Source organism: Pempheris klunzingeri, chromosome 9, assembly GCF_042242105.1.
Source record: "Pempheris klunzingeri isolate RE-2024b chromosome 9, fPemKlu1.hap1, whole genome shotgun sequence".
NCBI classification, from domain to species: Eukaryota; Metazoa; Chordata; class Actinopteri; order Acropomatiformes; family Pempheridae; genus Pempheris; species Pempheris klunzingeri.
In genome coordinates, this window is record NC_092020.1 from 5769090 (window position 1) to 5788654 (window position 19565).

At 44.6% G+C, this 19565-nt stretch overlaps 2 protein-coding genes across 3 annotated transcripts; one reads left to right on the top strand and one right to left on the bottom strand.

Annotated features, from left to right (window-relative positions):
- Window positions 1–1171: 1171 nt before the first annotated feature.
- On the top strand, window positions 1172–3862 carry cxxc5b (CXXC finger protein 5b). The gene is made up of 2 exons (XM_070836843.1): window positions 1172–1404; window positions 2250–3862. Exon 2 carries the CDS (start codon window positions 2461–2463, stop codon window positions 3352–3354), a length of 894 nt encoding a protein of 297 aa, XP_070692944.1. The 5' UTR covers window positions 1172–1404; window positions 2250–2460; the 3' UTR covers window positions 3355–3862.
- Window positions 3863–8731: 4869 nt separating this feature from the next.
- On the bottom strand, window positions 8732–19466 carry LOC139207593 (SH2 domain-containing protein 4A). 2 transcript variants are annotated; one of them, XM_070837333.1, is made up of 6 exons: window positions 19318–19466; window positions 16856–17298; window positions 13884–14001; window positions 13128–13239; window positions 12829–13030; window positions 8732–11848 (listed from the first exon to the last, which is right to left on the bottom strand). In XM_070837333.1, exons 2-6 carry the CDS (start codon window positions 17034–17036, stop codon window positions 11682–11684), a joined length of 780 nt encoding a protein of 259 aa, XP_070693434.1. In that variant the 5' UTR covers window positions 17037–17298; window positions 19318–19466; the 3' UTR covers window positions 8732–11681. The 2 variants fall into 2 exon arrangements, with proteins under 2 accessions (XP_070693434.1, XP_070693433.1); XM_070837332.1 differs by having other exon boundaries at window positions 16856–17310.
- Window positions 19467–19565: the final 99 nt, after the last annotated feature.

The window sequence follows — 19565 nt, forward strand, 5'->3', positions numbered from 1 at the left end:
GGTGGGGGGGGCTGCCGTGCTGCAGTGTCCACCAGCTCCAGTGGCCATTTTAAGAAGTGGCAGTATTTGTGGTGACCACTAGAAGACGCTGTGTTTACACGGATAGTCCGGGCCAGACCGTGCACGCGAATACGGTGGGCCCCTGCTCCCATAGTGACACACGCACGCACGCACACACACACATACGCACGCACGAGGTAACTGGCTGCGTGCCAGATGCAACGGAGGACTCTCACAAGAGGTGGAGTGGACTCGGCGTGAGGAGTCACCTTTACCAGGCGGCTCAGCAGAGAGGACAGCATCTGAGCTGGGAGGAAAACAGTCAGCCTTACACCTACACGACCATTAGCATGTAGGCTAATGCAGCTAGCCATGCTAAACAGGCTAACAGAGTCTGACTGCTCATTGGCTCCAAGTCTCCTCTTTCTGTGGTTTTATTTTGAAATTATTTGTTTAATTGCTGTTTTTAAATGCTTTTATTTTCTAACTGTGTTTACGATATGTTACATGGAAGAGTTACATGGAGTCACAGTAGCGCACGTGTATGTATATGGCACTTCCGGTGTGCATAAAATGAATAATTTCTCATGTCAACTTTTTCCATCCCCTCACCCCGGTGAGAGGTTTCGGGTCTATTCTTCCTTCGTTGAGGGGCTGCAGACAGAAATGGAAAATTTAGAAAAATGTGTCACATTTGAATCATAATGATGTTAATTAAAAACACATCAATCATATATATTCACATTAAATGCACCTCTAGTCCCATCACCAGTCTGCTGCTGTGTACCGAGCAGGTAATGTGAGGTTAATGAGGTTAATCATCGGTGACAGAGGGCTGATTTGATGTCTCCTCACTGTAAACCTCATGTTTTGTTAACACATGTTTACAGACCCGCTCTCACTGAGACAACAGGAATTATGAATGAACTGGCGCAGGACGGCGTTAATATCAGTCTGCTGGAATAAATAATGTATAATGAAGATTTAATGGCGCGTGTGTTCCTCAGTGGAGAGGTCATGAATGCACCTGAGGATGTTTACATACATTTTCTCTCCGCAGTTGTTGGTGTTGCTGTTAATGTGTTATAACACAGGGACGTTAGGTGATGTTGGTGAGCCCTTTATGTCCCCGTCCTGTGGTGTTCACGCTGACAGCTGTCCGTGGACGTCGGCCTGTGCCTGTGGATGTTCCGGGGTCGCTCTGACCACGGTCTAGGCTGCAGAGTCCACTTCGCATTTTGAGCGACGCCCCCAAATTCCGTGCAGAGTGTTTGCAGACCCTCCGGGACGGAGAGGTGGAGGAGGAATCGGCAGCTCCGCCGTCCATATACACTACAATCACCACGCCATTAGTTCATGACTTCATCATATTTTTGACAGGAGAGTTTGGGCCGCATTTAGAAGGTAAGGGGACACATTTCACCGATACTTCCTGTTGAATTTCGCCCTTTTTGTTATGTCGCCTTTTCCTGCGCGCAGCGCCGTGTCGCAGCGACCACTCGGACTGTGGTCAGCTCGCCGTGGCGTCGGTCGAGCACCGTCTTCTTAGGTAACCTTAATTACGGTCAAATTATCGATCAGGTTTCCCGATCGACCCAATAAAAGGTTTACACACTTGTCCCGTAACAATGAATTAGTCCCGTTTTTAATAACCCGAGTAGTTTTTCTACAAATGTGGACACGGAATATAGCCTGGGCTTTTTTTATCCACAGCAACCGCATCGTTGCGCACCTCGCTCCTCGTCGTCGATACCAGACAAAAGACAGCTTGTTTTTTTACGGTCCTCTATATAGTCTTCCTCTGCTGAGCTTAAGCTATGGCTGGCACACATAACAGCAGTCGTCAAAATGTATTTGAAAAGCGCGCTCCACATTTGACCTGCGCATATGCGCATATCTTTGCATATTGTTGTCGCTCTGTTATTGATTGCATTGATATACCGTGAAATTCTTAAAGGGATACTGCCTCCTGTATGCGGAAATCACTGGCAAGGCATGCACTGTCTGCTACACGGGTCTGTTCATCCCTGTTCAAACGGGCTTATTTCTACACCTTTGTACATATATGTTATATTTCTATTTAATCACAGATTCTTCACACTCTGATCTCTGACAGTGTTCAGTGCCACTGTCTGAGCCACCAAACACTATCTTCCAGGCTCATCTCCTCTGTTTACTCTCTTTCTGTATTCATCTCTCCAACATTTCTATTCTTAACCTTCCTCTCTTCATCCCCTATTCATTTCTAGCTTTCCAGGACTCTGAGGCTGCTGCAGAGAATGGGAATAGGGACACAGGCCAAGGCTTGCCATTTTGGCTGAAGTAACAGCAGGACGGTTGTCAACCCCGCATCGGCTTCAATCCCCTTCTCCCTCACCTCTCCTCCCACACACATATACACACACACACGCACACACACACATAGACACAAGGACAGTTACCCCCACAAACAGCACTGCTATGTCCACCGCCGTAGACATCGCTGGCCCTTCCTCCCCAGATCAGGCCCACAGCAGCGCTAAAATCCCAAATGAGCCACTGAGACCCAGCCTTAAGCGCTCCAACCACCCCTACAGCCTCTCCCATTACATCTCCACCCCTTCTCCGGCCGTGGACGTCAAAGGCCTGATCCAGCCCTCCCCGGCCCAGCAGCGGGCCGCCCAGCCTGCACACACTAAGCCTCGCCGGGCCCCCTCCTGGCCCGACATGTGGGAGTCACCCAGCGGGCTCCACCTGGCCCACGCCGCAGAGCTGCTGATGCGCGCGGGGCTGCTGGCTCTGACCCCCACCACCACAGAGCAGGCCGGCCTGGGTGCACAGAGCAGCCAGCCGGCTAAAAGGGAGGCTGCGGAGGCAAAGGGAGGGAAGGGGGATGGGGAGGGAGGTGGATCTGGGCCTGAGGAGGAGGAAGAGGACTCCTCTGGATGTGGCACTGACTTCCAACCCTTTCTGGGTGCCTGGTTCCCCTTCAGCCCCGCTCTATTCCCCCTGGCTGGCTTCCAGATGGGGGGAGGCCACTGGAGGAGCGCGGCCATGGGAGCTGAGGGTATCGAGGGGCTGGTGGCAGAGGGCTACTCTCCAGGCTCCCTGGGCGGGGGCAGCGGAGGGAGAAGGAAGAGGAAGAGGTGCGGCGAGTGCGTACCTTGTCGGCGTCAGACAAACTGCGAACAGTGCAGCAGCTGCCGCAATCGCAAGAGGGGACACCAGATCTGTAAATACAGGAAGTGTGAGGAGCTGAAGAGGAAGCCAGGAGGTCCTGGGTTTGAGAGCAGAGTGTCTGGGTTTGATCTAAGGGGCTCCGACTTTACTTTGGGTCTGGCACAGGAGAGAAGCAATGGCGCCTTGGACGGATAGTAATGTATGTGTCGACAGCATTTGTCAGAGGATCCTGGTTGGATGATTGTTGTGGAGCTGCAGTTGAATAAAAACTCACAGGACACCATGATAACGTGCTCGGACCGTGGTTCAAAGATCCTCAGATCTTGTGTTTAGTGAGGAGCTGCAGCTCCGTTTAAGAATGTCCACACTCGTTCCCATCCTTTCTTTTGACAATCAGTGAATTGGAGAGGAGAGAAAGAAGGATACCAATGTGTGTCAATATTTAGATGATGACAAAAATGCTGTAAATAGACTGTAAATATCTGGAAAACATTATGTCTTTTTTTACATCCCTTTCCAGTTTGGATGTATTGTGTTTCAACATAAAAAAAGGAGCCAAATGTTTTGTTTCTAATGGGGAGTTTTGTTTCTGTTGTTCTGCCGTCACTGCATCAGTAAGAGATGAATGAGTTCAGCCTAGGCTAAATTATTTCATGTGCAACTTGTACTGTATAGCTCTGTTTGCCCTTTTGAAATAAAAGAAATTGGCCATGTGCATTTGTCTACAGGCTGGGTTTATACTACATCTGTGTATGTGTGAGTGTTCATACTGATTTGGGTGTATGTGTTTGTTAGCCACTGTGTTTCTGGTTGTACACATGCACACGTGTGTGTTCGTGTGTGTGTGTGTGTGTGTGTGTGGATTATGAGTCACCTAATGGTGTGGCTGAAAGCCTTATCGCAACCCCACAGACACACACACACTAACACACCTACACACTGCCTTGGCAAGTCCAGTACATGCACTCGAACACACCTCACCTGACATGCACACACAATCACAAACACCTTCTCTTCTGTTCACACACTAATGAAATTTCCCTTTTTACTCACAAGTATAGATCATTCACATCCACACACTCATACACACACATTATAAACAAAATACACAGCCAGCTGGACTGAGGCTACAGGGTGGGTTTTTGCTTGTTGCCGTAACGATGGCTGATGTGATAAGACCTTCTTCCTCGGCGCCACACTCCAGGGGACCGCAGGGAAGACGTAACCATGGCAACGGCCGGCCCGAGGTGTCACGCTATAATTGGGCCACGGCTGCACTTCCTGTGTGCCTTCAGTCAGGGGGATCGCAGAGGGACTGCGTGTGTGTGTCTGTGTGTGTGTGTGTGTGTGTGTGTGTGTGTGTGTGTGCATCTGTGGGGGTGTGGGGGTTGTGTGTGTGTGTGTGTGTGTGTGCGTGCTTGTCAGGCAGGGAGAGAGGGAGAGAGAAAGCGCAGCACGCCAGCCAACGCAGGACACTGCCAACTCATGGAGAAAAGCAGTGAGCTCCAACATCATGCTAGTGCAACGTTCCCACTGAATGAGAAACACACAGTCTTTTAGTTAAAGTCCACAGTCTAGTGTTTCTTCATCTCCCAGACAAAGGGGGAATTTCAAATTCTTGGATCTGCAGCTTTTTTTCTCCTCCTCCCCTCTCTTCGGTGCCTTTCTAGTGATTTGGAGCTTAATCCCCCCTCCCTGTTCTCGTCACGCATGCACACACATACACACACACACACCCACACACACACACACACACACACACCGGAAATCTGTGTCACCCGCTGCCCAGCAGGTCCAGTGACTCCCTGAACGCCTGCAGTCTGGCTCCACTGGCCTGCAAGATGGCAGGAGAGAAAGGGAGGAGGAGGGGGGGGGGGGGCAGGAGGAGGGATTGAACGGAGGACAGAGAAGAGGAGGAGGGGGGAGGGTTGAGAGAGAGTTAGGGGAGTGGGGGAGGTGGTGGGGGTGGAAAGCGGATCTAGGGAGAGGGTGAAGAGGGGGGGACGTGGTGAAGGGCAGAGAGGGAGAAGGGAGGAGAGAGGGGGGGGGGTGTAAAGGGGGTAAGAAAGACTGGGTGAAACTGGGAGAGATGAAAAGCAGGCCACAGGGGGAGAGAAAAGGGAAAGAGAGAGATACGCAGGGAGGAGGACGGGGAGATGGACAGCAGGGGATGAAGATAACGTGGGCCAGACAAAGAGAGAAGGAGAGATGAGTGTGAGATCCGAGGGCGAGCGGAGTGATGGAGGCCGAATGAAATGCAGTGAGACAGAGACGCAGGGAGATGGGGGTTAATGACGGATGCATTGTCCAGATAGCCGGTGTGTGCCGTCACAGACCCCTGTGGAGCTTACATATGTTAGCACCAGCGGCCCTGCCCACTCTGGAGAAAAACTCCTCACACACACACACTGCAGCAGAACAACCTGCCAGCCCAAGGCAACCTGCACTGGAGCTGGGCGGACCCTCACTCACGAGCCAGACCTTTGAAATTTTGGCCACTGCGTCTGCTTGGAGACACTGTGTCTCATTGTGATTTTTTTTTTCTTCTTCCCCCATTGGCTGTATCCCCAGTGTTAGAAAATGTGTAACAGCTTTGCAGGAACAGCATCTTTCTGAGATCACTCCTCATTACGCCTCTGTTATCCATTTGTGTTCACTCTCATACACAAGGAAAACATGTTACTCCCAAACAGGAACACAATGCTTTCTAACATCCTTGAAAAGCTCAGGCTGCATATCCCTCAGGTTATATTTTGGTGACACCGGGGTCAAAGGGGACTCTTGACCTTTGACCCTTAAAGCTGTTAAAGGTGGATTCAGAATAGACCATTTACTTCTCCTTTGGTCTTAAGTAACCTATGAAAAACAGGAGCAACGACCATTAAAATCATTTCAAATTAAATGAGTATTTCACATATTTCAGTCTTGTGAAATCAAAGGGACTTTAAAGGGTTGCTATCATTCTAAACTCAAACATATCCATTAAATGTGGTGTAAAAGAAAATTAGCGCTCAAACCATTCTGCCGTTTTGACCCTTGGGCGGTTTGGCTTGGCGTTAGTTTCGAAGGTAATGTGTGCACAAAATTCTGTTAATCTTTAGCTTGCTGCTGATTTCAAAAAAAGGCACGGCTTTTCCAGGAAGTCAGGAAAAGCGTGGAGATAAAGTCTGCCTGCAGTGATATTTCACCATGGCTTCTTTTCACACCATCTCATGACGTGGAATTGATTGTTGCCGTTTAGCACTGAGCTAGAATTTGCTTGCAAAGCTTAATTTGCATGATTCCCACCTATTAAACAGAGCAGCACATCATGACCAGAGCTATGATGTACCTTACACTAAGTCTTTAACTTACATTTTTATAGTATTTCCTAAACTATTAATGAATGTAATCAGTTACAAATGACATACACTACCAATTTGCCTCATATTCTCAAAAATATCCCAAAAAACAGCTGGAATGATGATTTATCCAGATTCACAATGCTATTGAGACTACAGAGAACAGCTTTAATATAGTAGTTATACATCTCTGTGTGTAACGGTTTTGTCTTAAGTAAACATGACTGATGATGCTTTGAGGCTGTACTTAGACACAGTGATGCTTTGAGCTACATGCTAACATGCTCACAATGCTAATGCGCTGGTATAATGTTTACCATGATCACCATCTTATGCTTACTATCTTAGCATGCTAACATTTGCTGTTAAGCACTTATGGTATCACCTGAGTGATTACAATTCATCCTGAGGGGAACATGAATGTCTGAACCAATAGTGAGACGGTCTAACTATCAGTTGCTGAGATATTCCAGTCTGGACCAAAGTGTGGGGCCAGCAGACATTGTCACCAATACAGCCACAATGCTAACATGGCAGATTTTATACTGGTTTGTAGATATATATACACATGTTATCATAACATGTCATCTGATTGGTCCAAAACTGTTGCTACTTTCGTTTTTCTTCAGTTTTAGTCGAGATTCTTGGGTTTTATAGGGGAACTCCAACAATTTCACACAGATCAGTCAGTTCACTAGTCATGTGTTTTCAGCCTCTGAAACCGAGCATGTCCTCTGTGTCTGTGGAGGAGTTAAACCAAGCCGGAGAAAACAACCCTGATAGTCTAATAATTTAGACAATAGATTTTGAATGGAGAGTCTGTATTCCAAACTGCAGTCATGGATTTTGAAAGACAACTGTGTATCAACAACGCCGTTGGTTATTACTCTTTGGAAAATGTAGGACTAAATTATTAGTCATTAGGCAAAGTTGCGTTGGTTAAGGTTAAGGGTTGGTCACCTGTAGGCTTTTCTGTATAAAACACTGGTTAAGGCCAAACGGTGCAACGTTTTTGTACATATCAGACATAAAACATGATGTATTTTCAAAAGAATGAGTGTTATCCTTCTGCGTGTATTGTAGATACAACATAGGCTGTGTAATTCGTATTTCAATATTTGGAAATATGAGCAAGATAATTAAGGTTTATGCTTTTGCCAGTATATACTATCATAACTTATCAAAATGTTATTAATGTTTACAAGTTGAATGTTGAACACATTTGAGAAGGACCACTCTGTACACTTGGTAGCCACATACACAGTCCCTGACTCGTTATGCTCCAATTAACGATTAAACGCCTTAGACTGTTTATCGTCAGTCCAGCAGTTTTAAACTAATATTCACCAACACTGAGGTTACAAATTAATAAGCCGTTGGCCTTCAGTGCCAAATCCAATGAGACTATTACTGAGGTGTTACATACATTAAGTAAAGAGCTGTTGACTGACTCATTTTGTCTCTTTACAGTGACTTCATTCAGAGAAGGAGTTAAGATGTGTTTTATTGATCTCTGACGCACAGGATCTAATGCTTGTTGTTGTAATCTTCAAACTTCAGTGCTTCTTGGGTCCTTGTTACACATTTCAAACAGGGGCACCAGTAGACTCTTAACACCTACAGTAGATGAAAACATTACATTGAGTCAGTGACATGCACTTTCTTATGGGACAAAGATGACCGCACTCCTACAATGCTTTGCTAGGAAACCCAACACTGTCCTACTATATATAGCGGGGCTTTTCACACTGTGCATGACTGCTCGTGTCAAGTCACATGATTCAAAATATATGGGTGGACAGACACACACACACACACACACTCACACGCACGCCCTTCACACACACACAGAAGCACGAACACAGAGGCCGAGGATGTGGAGGCGGTGAGGGAATGCGGAGAAGTTTATTGAGTTGACTCTGACGTGTTGCTTCCCGTGACCTGCCTCCCATTGGCTCTGTCTCCCCAAGCGTCTCGCCCGCTGTCTCAGTCTAAACCACATGCTAATCAGCTTTCTGTGCTCTCTGTTTGATCTCTAATGGGCTGTTTTCTGATGCATCCCACTGAATAGATAATCATTGTGTAAGTGACCACCATCAACAACACCATCCCCTCTGTGTGTCTTGTCCTGTCAGCAACACCCCATACTGAATGCATGCCATATCCATGTGAAGGTACACAGCTGTGGTAGATGCAAAAAACGAGATCAGATCAGTCTTTAAGTTGTATTAGTTTGTTCTTTTTCACACCAACGTAGACATATAAACTCATTTTGCAAACAAACAATACAGACTCATATAGAAGGTAAATTACAAAGAGTCAAAGTGTGAGCATGAGCAGAGTTTAAGCAGGGAATGAGTGACCAAGTAAAGGGAATATATGACCCAATAGTTAGGTAGTAACTATAGCTCGAACACTCCAAATCTTTAAAAAAGCTTACATGTACAATGGTAACACAGGTTCTTACAAAAATTACACTCTTTTTCTGTGTCCTTTGCATATCATTTCCCTTTGGAGCTACAGTACAGTCTGTAAATATTTGTCTACAGACACCTTTTTCATTCTTTTGGGTCTGTAGTCCAGGACACCCGAATTGAAACGAAACAGGAAGATTAAAGTGCTGACTCAGAGATGTAGGAGTGTGAGAGGGTGTTCAGATCTTGGTCGGCTCACCAGCACAGGAGCCGCTTTTATTCACAGTCCCTCAAATTTTATGACAAAGCAGATGAGTCATCCTAAACGTAGCGGGTCAGGAGGGACAAAAAGTGTCCCTTTTTCGTGCTTAGCCAAGTCTGTCACCTGACCACGACCAAGTGATCATGTGTTTCACTAACTGAAGATGAGATCAAAGTCGAAAAGGTCCTAAAATGGCCAAGGATTGAAAATGCAAACAATGGTTAGTGTATCTGAGTGTCATACACTTCAGGCACTTTTCACAGCTTTTGGCCACATGTTCTGGTGTCAGTTGTATCAATTGTCATGGAGATGGTTTAGTTGTTGTCATGTGACCTAGTATGGATTTCCAGTCACATGATAGCGGTGGCAGTTGTGGCTGATAGCTCTGGAAAAAAAGGGTAAGTAGACCTTGTGATGTGAATTTTTTTTTTTGGCAAACTGCTATTTCAAAGGTCAAGAATTAATTTACAAGTCAATTAAATGATCATTAGAAACCCTACAGCCATGCTAGCAGCTCTGTGACGCTGTACGTGGGCACATTGGTGCTTTGAGCTAAATGCTAACATCAGCATGCTAACATGCTCACAGTGACAATGACAATGTGTTGATTTATTTAGCAGGTAGCATTGATTTACCATGTTTCCCATCTTATTTTGGGAACCTCATTAGGTATCTGGTCATACACCAAAGTATTGGACCAGATGGTGGCGCTAGAGGAAACATCTGATTCAACCTCTGTGTAAAATGACTGTCTTGACAAAATGTCAGGATGATCCATCCAATACTAGTTAAGATATTTCAGTCTGGACCAACGTATACAATCAAAAGATAAACAGAGACACACTTCTTTAGTTCCAGTGGCTGAAAACACCTTCAGTTTTAAGATATGAGTGAGCTATTTGACCTCAGCTAACATCATTAAAACTGTGTGGCTGTCCAAACACTGCACGGTGGGATTCCCTACAATCTTGGTAAATCATAGTTGTAGTTGTGACATCATTATATCCACATCACTCATTCAAACGCTCCTTATGTAGAAAGCAGTCTGTGAGGCGATCAAAGCGTCGGGAGGCACATACGGAGCCACAGCAGCTCATGTGCCAGAGCTCCAATAATTGTAAAGTCGGTGCTTTGATTTCCTCCTTACAGCATGTTGACGTGTCCTTTATGAACTCACTCAGTGCTCCTGAATGCGAGGGACTGAAACATGTTTTCGAATCCACCCACAACAGAGAGGCACTAGATAGATACAATCTGTTTATCATTTAGCATAAGTTCAGTCCTTTTATTTTATCGTCAGGCCCCGGCATCATTGTGATTGTTGCAGATATGCTGGACAATGCTGGTGAAAGTCTGTGGCGTTAAAGGTCCCATATTATGCAGAATGCTAATTTTAATGTTTTTTCAGGATAAATATGTGTCCCTGGTGTGTCTAGAAACTATAAGAAAGGAATGTCCTCTCTGTCTTTCTCCTGCTCCATCTTTCAGTAAATGTGTGTGAAAACACGTCGTTTAGATTTGGCTCCCCTTATGATGTCAGAGGGGGATCTGTTAATCATGTGACCTCCTCCAGACCTTCAGCAGGCTGACTAAAAACCTCCTGAATCCATCTGACTGTCCTCTATTGTTTTTCCTCACTAACTCCAGCTTCCTGTAACATGAAGACGTCAAAGGCGAGAGCAAAGCAACAGATCGTTTCTGTTCTTCTAAAACGGAGCGTTCAGACAGAGGCTGAAAACAGCTGCAGCAGCCATGTCTGGTATGAGAAAGAATACATGTTTTTTAAGCATTAAAGCAAGTAAACCTGATCTAGTAGGACCTCCACACACAAGTATGAACTTTAAAATGAGCAGATTATGGGACCTTTAAGCAAAGACAGTACAGTAATGTGTTACACAGACCCCATTTAAAATAGTTTAAACCCTTTGAACAGCACAGAACCTGAATATGGTTTTTATCAAATTATTGTCTCAGCTCCCAATAACCTCTGCTCATGACATCTGAATAATAAAACTTCATTAGCACTCACTGAACAGTGTTTTCTCACCTGCAGCCAGTAGTCTGTCTGTGTGTGTGTGTGTGTGTGTGTGTGTGTGTGTGTGTGTGTGTGTGTGTGTCTGTGGACATTTCTCTCTGCGACTGCCCGTCAGTCACAGAAACTATGAGAGTGTGTTTGAACTCAGCAGCATCAAAGCTGCTGCGTTTTCATCATTCAGGTTGACTACAGTTCATAAGCTTTCAAGTCTTTCTCTCACTCCACCCTTCCAGACGTTTCTCTGTCTGTAGGTCGGTCCCTGAATCGAGGCCTAACAAAGTGTTTTTCAGTCCATCCTTCAGGTCCACGTAAGAATCCTTATTCTTTACGTGCATGTGGCCTCAGTCTGGTCCGTCAGTGTGTAACTGAGCCATTATTTTCTGCACAGGGCTCATTACAGTCAGTGCATGAGGCTCTGCGTCTCCGGGGTCACAGTGTCGTCTCATAGCAGGCTGGACACACCTTCAGTCCTAATGGATCAAAGGTGTGCTTCTTTTCTGTAGGTGAGCAGGTTTGGCAGGTATGGGAGGTTTGGTGTAGGCAGGTTGTGTGCTGTGAGGATCATCTGCGAATGCCTTCCTAAGCTGTGCCACGCGACCTCCATGTTTGGACTTTTCCTCTTCACAACACACCGTCTCTGAGAAGGGGAGAGAGCAATGAAGTGAATTCAGAGAATCTGAGAAATGTCGTGTCTACAGGTTTTATTCAGGATCAGTCTTCCCTCCGAGCTGAAGCTTTCACGTCTACTAACTTAGAGAACTAACTTTCAGTATTAATGTGCTTTCTGTGAATGGCACAAGTCATCTGCATTCTGTATGACATTGCTGTTACATGAAAGCCGTATATCATGAAATATGATGCTAATATGATAATAGAATGATATATTAATATTCTATTATACGTTTTCATTAATGAAGTAAAATGTTTTGTAACAATGCAATGTTCAGATAATCCAATAGAGTTTTAAATGGTTTATTTATCTTAAAAACCTTCACCCATGAAGGGTGTTTATCTGACAAATCACATATGATGTAAGTTTGACCTTCTTAAACTTTACTTGTGTATTTCCACTCTTTTTTTCCCCTCACTCTACTGCAGGGAAATGTTGTACCCCCACTACAGCGATCATCATCAGTTAGTTAGGAGGTAACGATTTAACAAACAAAACACAATCAGTTTCTAAAATCTGATGCAATGTTGTAAATGACACAGTTCAACTGACCTCCACAGCTACAACTCTAAATGCTGTTTAAAGATTAATGCTTTAGTGATAATAATCCAATAATAAAATATATATGACAACACTATGAAAGAGACTACTCACTATTACTGCTGTATATATTATTTAATACCTTTTATTTTAAATTTTCATGTCTTATTTTGTACTTCTGCTGTTGTGATTTAGGATTAGTTTATTTTATTCTTTCTTTTGATATGTAAGGACTTTTTTTAGCACGACTTTTACTTGTAATGGTACATATTTAGAATGTGGTAGCATTTCTCCCTACACATGTACCTCATTAGAATCAGAAACTGAGTATTATAGACTTAAACCTTTGTCACAAAAACACAAATGAGGTTTCCCCCCACCTCTTCCCTCCTCTCTTGTTTTGTCACCTCTGTCTTGTGGGCCGGCCATCTCTGTGCCTGACAGCTGGGCTTGGTTGCCATGGCTACTAAGATGTGGCCTGTAGAGAGGAGCCCAGTCGCCGTGGTTGTCCGAGCTGCCGCCTGATTCACTGTCGCTGTCCTTCGGGTCGTCATCAGCGCTGCAAGAGTCCTCCTCAGATAGCTGACCATTTGATGAAGCTGGGTCATCCTGTGTGTAAGTGGGACACAGTTTTATGGTAAGACTCTGATACGCTGTTCATCTCAACCTCCCACCTTCACACCCAGATACAAACACGTAAACTCACGCTAACATCTGTGAGGGACAGCTGGATGTCTTCTTTAAAGCCGAGCTGCTGGGCCTCTCTTCCTGGCAGCAAGTCCACCGTCTGGATGCCATTCATATCATCACTGCGGACTCTGGAAGACAAAGACATCCATTTTTAGTCCCACAGACAGCCGTCTCAACCTTTGAATCAATCCTTCAGTCAGTCATATGGCAAATAACTCCTATAATCCAATTGGGACGAGGAGACGGCCAGCTGAGTGAAATTCTTTGATTCGCTGTTTACCTTATCAAAGTCAATCATAGTCATGTCATTTGTTGAAGGGACTGAGAGCTTTATTATGGTGGCAGAAAGCTTCCTCTGTGTTGGTTTAGAAGCATGTTGCACTGGTCAGTCAATCCATCACTCAAACAAATGAGGCTCTTATGAAAAATACCTTTACGTCACCTTAAAAATAAAATAACCACGACCTAATAACCTGAGTAAAATGTAAAATGTAAGCACATTCAGGAAACTGTTGCTTCCACCGAACTCATCTGGAAAAATTTATTAAATTAAATCCCATGAATGAGATTTTCTCTGAAACCAAAGTTGCCAACATGTGATGGGTAGCTTGACTTCTAACAACAAAACAACCAGCAGAGGGGCACTGTTGTTGATCAGCCTGCTTTTATACGCCCTGATCATGTTAGTGTGAATGTCAGAAAGCTAAAATCGGTCAGTATAGTGATACTAGGTGACACTTTTAAGGGGGTTCTTTGTATTTTGTGTGTCTACCTGTTGTTCATGAGGCTCTGCAGGAGTTTGGAGGACCTGAACTCATCCACCTCTCCGATCACACTGACGCTCACGTCTCCGTCCCGGCCGAGCAGCCAGCTCACGTGCTTATTGTAAACTGGAGGAAAAAGAAAGAAAAAGATAAAAAACAAAATGGGTAAGTGTGGCCCAGATATAGTCTAATCTCAGAGGTAGTATCTCTTGGCAAGGCAGTCGTCTCTTAAACTGTTATTCTGGCTTGTATCCAGAAGGTGGTGCTGTCCTATAAGTACAGAGCTATAGACCTCACTCAACAGCACTGGACTTCTCTCTCACTGTTACTCTGATCCCCATTTGTTCTCTCGCTTTTATTCTTTTTTCTTTATTTCTGTGTCCTCCTACAGCCTTTTCTGCTATCTTTTTGTTGGAGTTAATTCATTCACTCACTGCAAAAACATTTTTCATGGCAGAATATTGATAAAATGTGTTGAAATAATGTGGCATTATTACAAAAGGAAATGACACTAATAAATAACAGTGACCTCATTCCTGACTGTGAGCAGGCAGGGCTGCATGAGACTGACCCGGGGCAGTTTAACAGGAACTCCCTCTAAAGTTTTTAACCCAAAACAGCCGACATTTTGCTTCGTTTTTCACACGGCATCGGCTGAACTGAGGAGCAGAATGTTTGTTCTCATTTAAATTCACAATTGATTATACCAATAACAGCAGCCACTTATTTTTCTTAATATCTGTGACTGATTGTAAATGAATAAATTCTGTAATAATACAAACACACTTTTATCTCCTTACATTTACGTCCTGGAAAATGAGGTGTTTCTACTTGTTAGCTCATCATGGACAGAGATAAACCACGCTCCCCAGGGTGTGATTGCAGGTCTTTTCCATGACAGCTCACAACCTGATTAAAGTGAGACACCTGCCATGACATCACTGATTGGGGTGTGGCTTGAAATTTTGAATCTTCAGAGAGCTGTACAGCAGTTTGTTTTCTGCCAATTGCAATTTACCCTTTAAAAGACACAGTAGACCCATGAAACATATACTGTCTCAGTCCATAGAAACAATCACCTCCTGTACAGACAGATGTCTTAGAGAGCAGCTAACAAAGGCACGTCTGTTTCTGCTCATAATTTAGGTTCATGCTCACACGACGTTCCCATTACAGGACGTCTTTATGACTGCCACGCCAACAAATGAACTACAAATGCAGCTTATACTAAAAATCTTCACTCCTAGTTTAATGGTGTATGTATAATGTTTATAGGCCTGATTGCAATGATTGTCTCTCCCAGCCACAACACAGTGGACAAAGAATGACAGACGCTGAAGTGGATTGTGTGTTGTGTAATACAAACACAGACAACACACAGCTCGGCCGCCTCTCAGGTGACATGGCAGAGATTGGGAAAACAAAGACGGTAACTTAACACGTGTTTTAAAGTGTGGCGACGCCCCAAACCACAGGGCTTACTCAATCTTATTCAGCTTTCGAGCCGTAGAGTAATTCGTCTGGTGGTGATAGAGGCTGTCGGTCACACACACACACACACACACACACACACACACACACACACACACACACACACACACACACACACTCTCTCATTGTGCAGCAGAACCAGAGTAGGCTCACAGTGAGCCAGATAAATTGATGAAGGGTGGGTGAAATGAGTAAGACAGACAGGTAGAGCAGATAGACACATGAGCTACTGACAGAGCAATGAAAAGGCTACGCTGGGTGTAATTTAAACACATTAATCAGATTGGTAAACTGAGAGGGTGTTACTACACAGCCTGTGTGTCACGTGTATCATGTACACTCAGAGTTTCTGCTCAACATTAATTACTTAGAAAAGTGGTTGAATATGCCTGATAAACTACAATGAATGTGTATGTGTGTTCCTGGCTCCCAAAGTGGTTGCTCAGGAGAAAACACAATATTTACTCCCCATATAGAGAACTAAAAGAAGCCAGGAGTCACAAATAAAAGCCTACCACGTGAAAAAACTGGACTCTTGCTGGACTCTTTATTAGATTGTTTGTTCGCTTACACTTGTTTATTTCAGTGAACTTTGTAAAGCACTATGAGACACTCTGTTGTGATATTGGGCTATACAAATAAATAAATTGAATTGAATTGAATTGAATTGAAATTGAAAAAACAAAGATTAAAACAGTTCAACATTTTTACGCACAAATTTAGTCATTTTCTTGCTGAGAGTCAGAGGAGAAGATCTGGAGCGGTCACTGGACATTAAATATGAAGCTACAGCCTGCAGCTTGTTAGCTTAGCTTAGCATAAATACTGAAAACAGCAGGAAACTGCTAGCTTGGCTTTGTAGCACAGACTCCAGGAAGTCACCGCTACCACCCGAGAAATAGTCAGGCAAATAACCCCTGTAAGACTGAAACTTGCTGAAACAAGGTAAAACATGTCAATAATTTAACTTTGGAGGTGCTGGTAGGTGGACACTGTTAGCCTCAGACAGAGCTAAGCTAGCTGTTTCCAGTCTGTACTTAGTTCATAGTAAAGCTAATCTGCAGGGTGTAGCCATATTTTTAATGGATACATATGAGAGCAGCAAGAAAGCAAAGAAAAAGGTGAGAGATTTAATTACTGTCTTAAATATTTGCATGTTGAAGAAATGTCTGGCTATAGTTTAAGAAGGCTAAATGCACTGCAGTTTATTATAACTTTGTCAGTATGTCATTGTCAAATTAGTTGTGACACCCTTTACTGTAAAAGAATGAGGCCATACTTGACAGTTACTTTCAAAATAAAGCCTACATTTCCCAGAAACCTTCTTCCTTCCTGCTACAATCTGTAATTTTAGTCAACAGTTTCCTCCTTTGCTTTGCTGTAAATCATGCTGTCACTGTTGTGTAATGGAATGTGATCTATGTGTTTTCTGTGTACTGGTGCTTCCCACCAGTTTAACCAGTTCAATTAAACCAGTGTGGCGCTCTACCTTTCTTTGACCCGGTGCTGTTGTCGTCTCTTCCTTCCCTCTCCTCCCTCTCCTCCCGCTCTCTCCAGCGGCGCACCTGCTCCTCTCTCATCTTCAGGAAGAGGATCCTCTTCTGCTCCTCGCTGAGGGCCTCCAGCACCTCGGGCTCCACCCACATGTCCTCAAGGATTTTAGCCAGCATCCTGCTTCTTTCACCTGGGTGCTAGAGATGGCCGTCCGCCCCTCTGTCTCTCCGTCCAGTGGGTCGTGTTTCGGGTCAGGTATGATCGCTCCTTTTTCCTGCTCCAGAGTCAGGTTCCCTTTTCTTTCAAGGGTGTGGGATCAGGTGCAGTTTGACTGCTGGAGGTCACTGTAGTGTCCTCTGACAGGAGCACTTCCTCCGTGCAGAAGGAGTGTGTTGGGCTCTGTAGAGGTGAGGGCACCGTGTGTTTGGATCCACAGACCTCTGAAGGTTACTGTTGTTGTTGGGAGAGAGAGAGAGGGAGGGAGAGAGAGAGAGAGAGAGAGAGAGAGAGAGAGAGAGAGAGAGAGAGAGAGAGAGATTATATCTGCTGTATTGTTTTGTTCCCCTCCGTTCAATCCTGTTCTGGCTGGACACGATAGAACACAATAGGCCCTAAGCAAATAATGCAATGCCACAATGCCAAATGTAGTGTGTACATGTTGGTGTGTGTGCATGCAGTGTTTACTCTGCATACTGTAGGCAGCAAAAATGTCGCTGTGTTTTCAAATACTGGCAGGCAAACAGGGGAGGGTTTAGTGTCAACACACACACACACACACACACACACACAGGGCGTTAATGAGTGCATGCTATCTGGGCTTAACAGACAGATACAGAGCAAAAGACAACTATAGTTCACTTGAACGTTTGCATTAACTCTCTCTCACTTTCTTTCTCTCACACACACACAAACAGTACTTTGACTGTTTTTAGCACCTTATCAACACACGTGATGCAGATAGACATCAGCACACTGGCCCAGTTAGAACTCATTTATTAAGTTCTCAAGCTTAGAATCCCAGAAAACAGCCTTCGAGTGTGTGTGTGCACAGTATTAAAGCAGTCACCGCCCTGTACACACTTTTGAAAGATTTGAAACACTGAGACGCTAATCGAGAGCCAATTGGGTTCATGTGTGCACTTGAGGGCTGTCTGATGTTACAGTGCAGCAGTAGCCACTGACTACAGTTAATTATGACCGTTTAACTTGTCCTTTAGTTTCAGGTGCGGCAGGTTTGGAGCCGTAGAACTACACTAAACCCCACACTTGACTTGGTATTTTATGGTTTCAGCCTAAACTGAGCGTTATTTTCTGCCTCTAACAGCTGATACAGGCCTGAATGCAACAGTATGAAACATATTAAAAACAATGAATGAAAAGATAAATGATGAATTTGATAATAAATCTTGTTGACTGTTTCCAGTCCTTGTGCTAAGCTTAGCTACCCACCGCCTGGCTGTAACTTCATACAGGTGATCATATATTATATAAGCACAGACATGAGAGTGGTTTCACTATTCTCCAGTGACTCTTTGCAATAAGGCCATTAAGGGTATTTCCCAAAATGTCCAACTGTTGTGGGGCTCTCAATTCACCATTTTGAATCTCCTAATTTCAGAAGTAAAACCTAAGCCAAACTCTGAGCTTGCTGTAGTTTCAATTCATTCTTTTTTAATATGTAGACATTAGTCTGAGAACCAGCATCCATTCATCCATCAACTTAATGCAGCCAAGTCTCTATCAATAGCTTCCCGAGTGAGGCTTTTATGATCCATGCTCTTGTCCATGTGAGGATCTGTTATCTACTGCTGGAGGAGGACATGTTTTCATTCATTGTTTGGTAATGTAGGAGTTGTAGAGCCTTTAGACGCTCTGTGATTAAGAGGAACACACATAAAAAACTGGACCTGACTTGAAGCTTTACTACCAAACAGGTCCACTCAGTGGCAAAGTGCTCAATTGCTCGCTCCTATAAAAGAATCTGCATACCTGCAGCACAGCTCCTTTAATTAACTGCACACAAGAATCCCTCAAATCAAGACATTAACGTGGAATCACAGACAATAACAATCCCCAGACACCTCCGACAACAGAAATCACACAAGGACAACACGAGAATATAGCGGATCAACTCGGCTCTGTTATTCAAATATAAAGGCAAAGCATCCACGTCTGGCTCTGCGCCAACATGCAAATAGGTCCGGGATTTGCTGCTGTCTCCGCTCACATGCAGAGAAAAGAAAGAAAGGCGGGGAGAGGAGAGAAAGGTATGTGCACGGCATACTGAGAGAAAAGTTTGAAAAGTCTCTCAGTCTGAGAAAACACTGGCCATTTCACAGCGACAGAGGAGAGTGTGAGAGATAAATGAACTCAGACGGGGCGTAGAATGGCAATCACAACAAAGACAGACGGACAGAGAAAGAAACGAGGAGGACAGGGGAGGGAAAGTGGACTCACTCAGTGGCTGCCAGCCGGTAGCATCTCCCAGCGCTGCTCTGAGTTCCAGCGCCTCTGTGAGCGTGGTGTGATGAGTGTGTGTGACGTGAGAGTGTGTGAGAGTGTGTGTGTGTGTTTGTGTGTGTGTGTGTGTGTGTGTGGGATCAGGTCAGTCGTCAGCAGCAGTGGTATGCAGGCTCAGCCCTGCTCGGCTGCATTTGTACTGAATAGGAGTGGGACGGACTGACATCACTGCATTCATCTTTTTC

Coding starts and splice junctions, on each gene's coding strand:
- cxxc5b (XM_070836843.1), top strand. CDS start 2,461: ATGTCCACCGCCGTAGACATCGCTGGCCCTTCCTCCCCAGATCAGGCC.
- LOC139207593 (XM_070837333.1), bottom strand. CDS start 17,036: ATGCTGGCTAAAATCCTTGAGGACATGTGGGTGGAGCCCGAGGTGCTG. Junction 14,002..16,855: donor CAGCACCGGGTCAAAGAAAG/GTAGAGCGCCAC, acceptor TTTTTCCTCCAG/TTTACAATAAGCACGTGAGC. Junction 13,031..13,127: donor TGTCCCTCACAGATGTTAGC/GTGAGTTTACGT, acceptor ACTTACACACAG/GATGACCCAGCTTCATCAAA.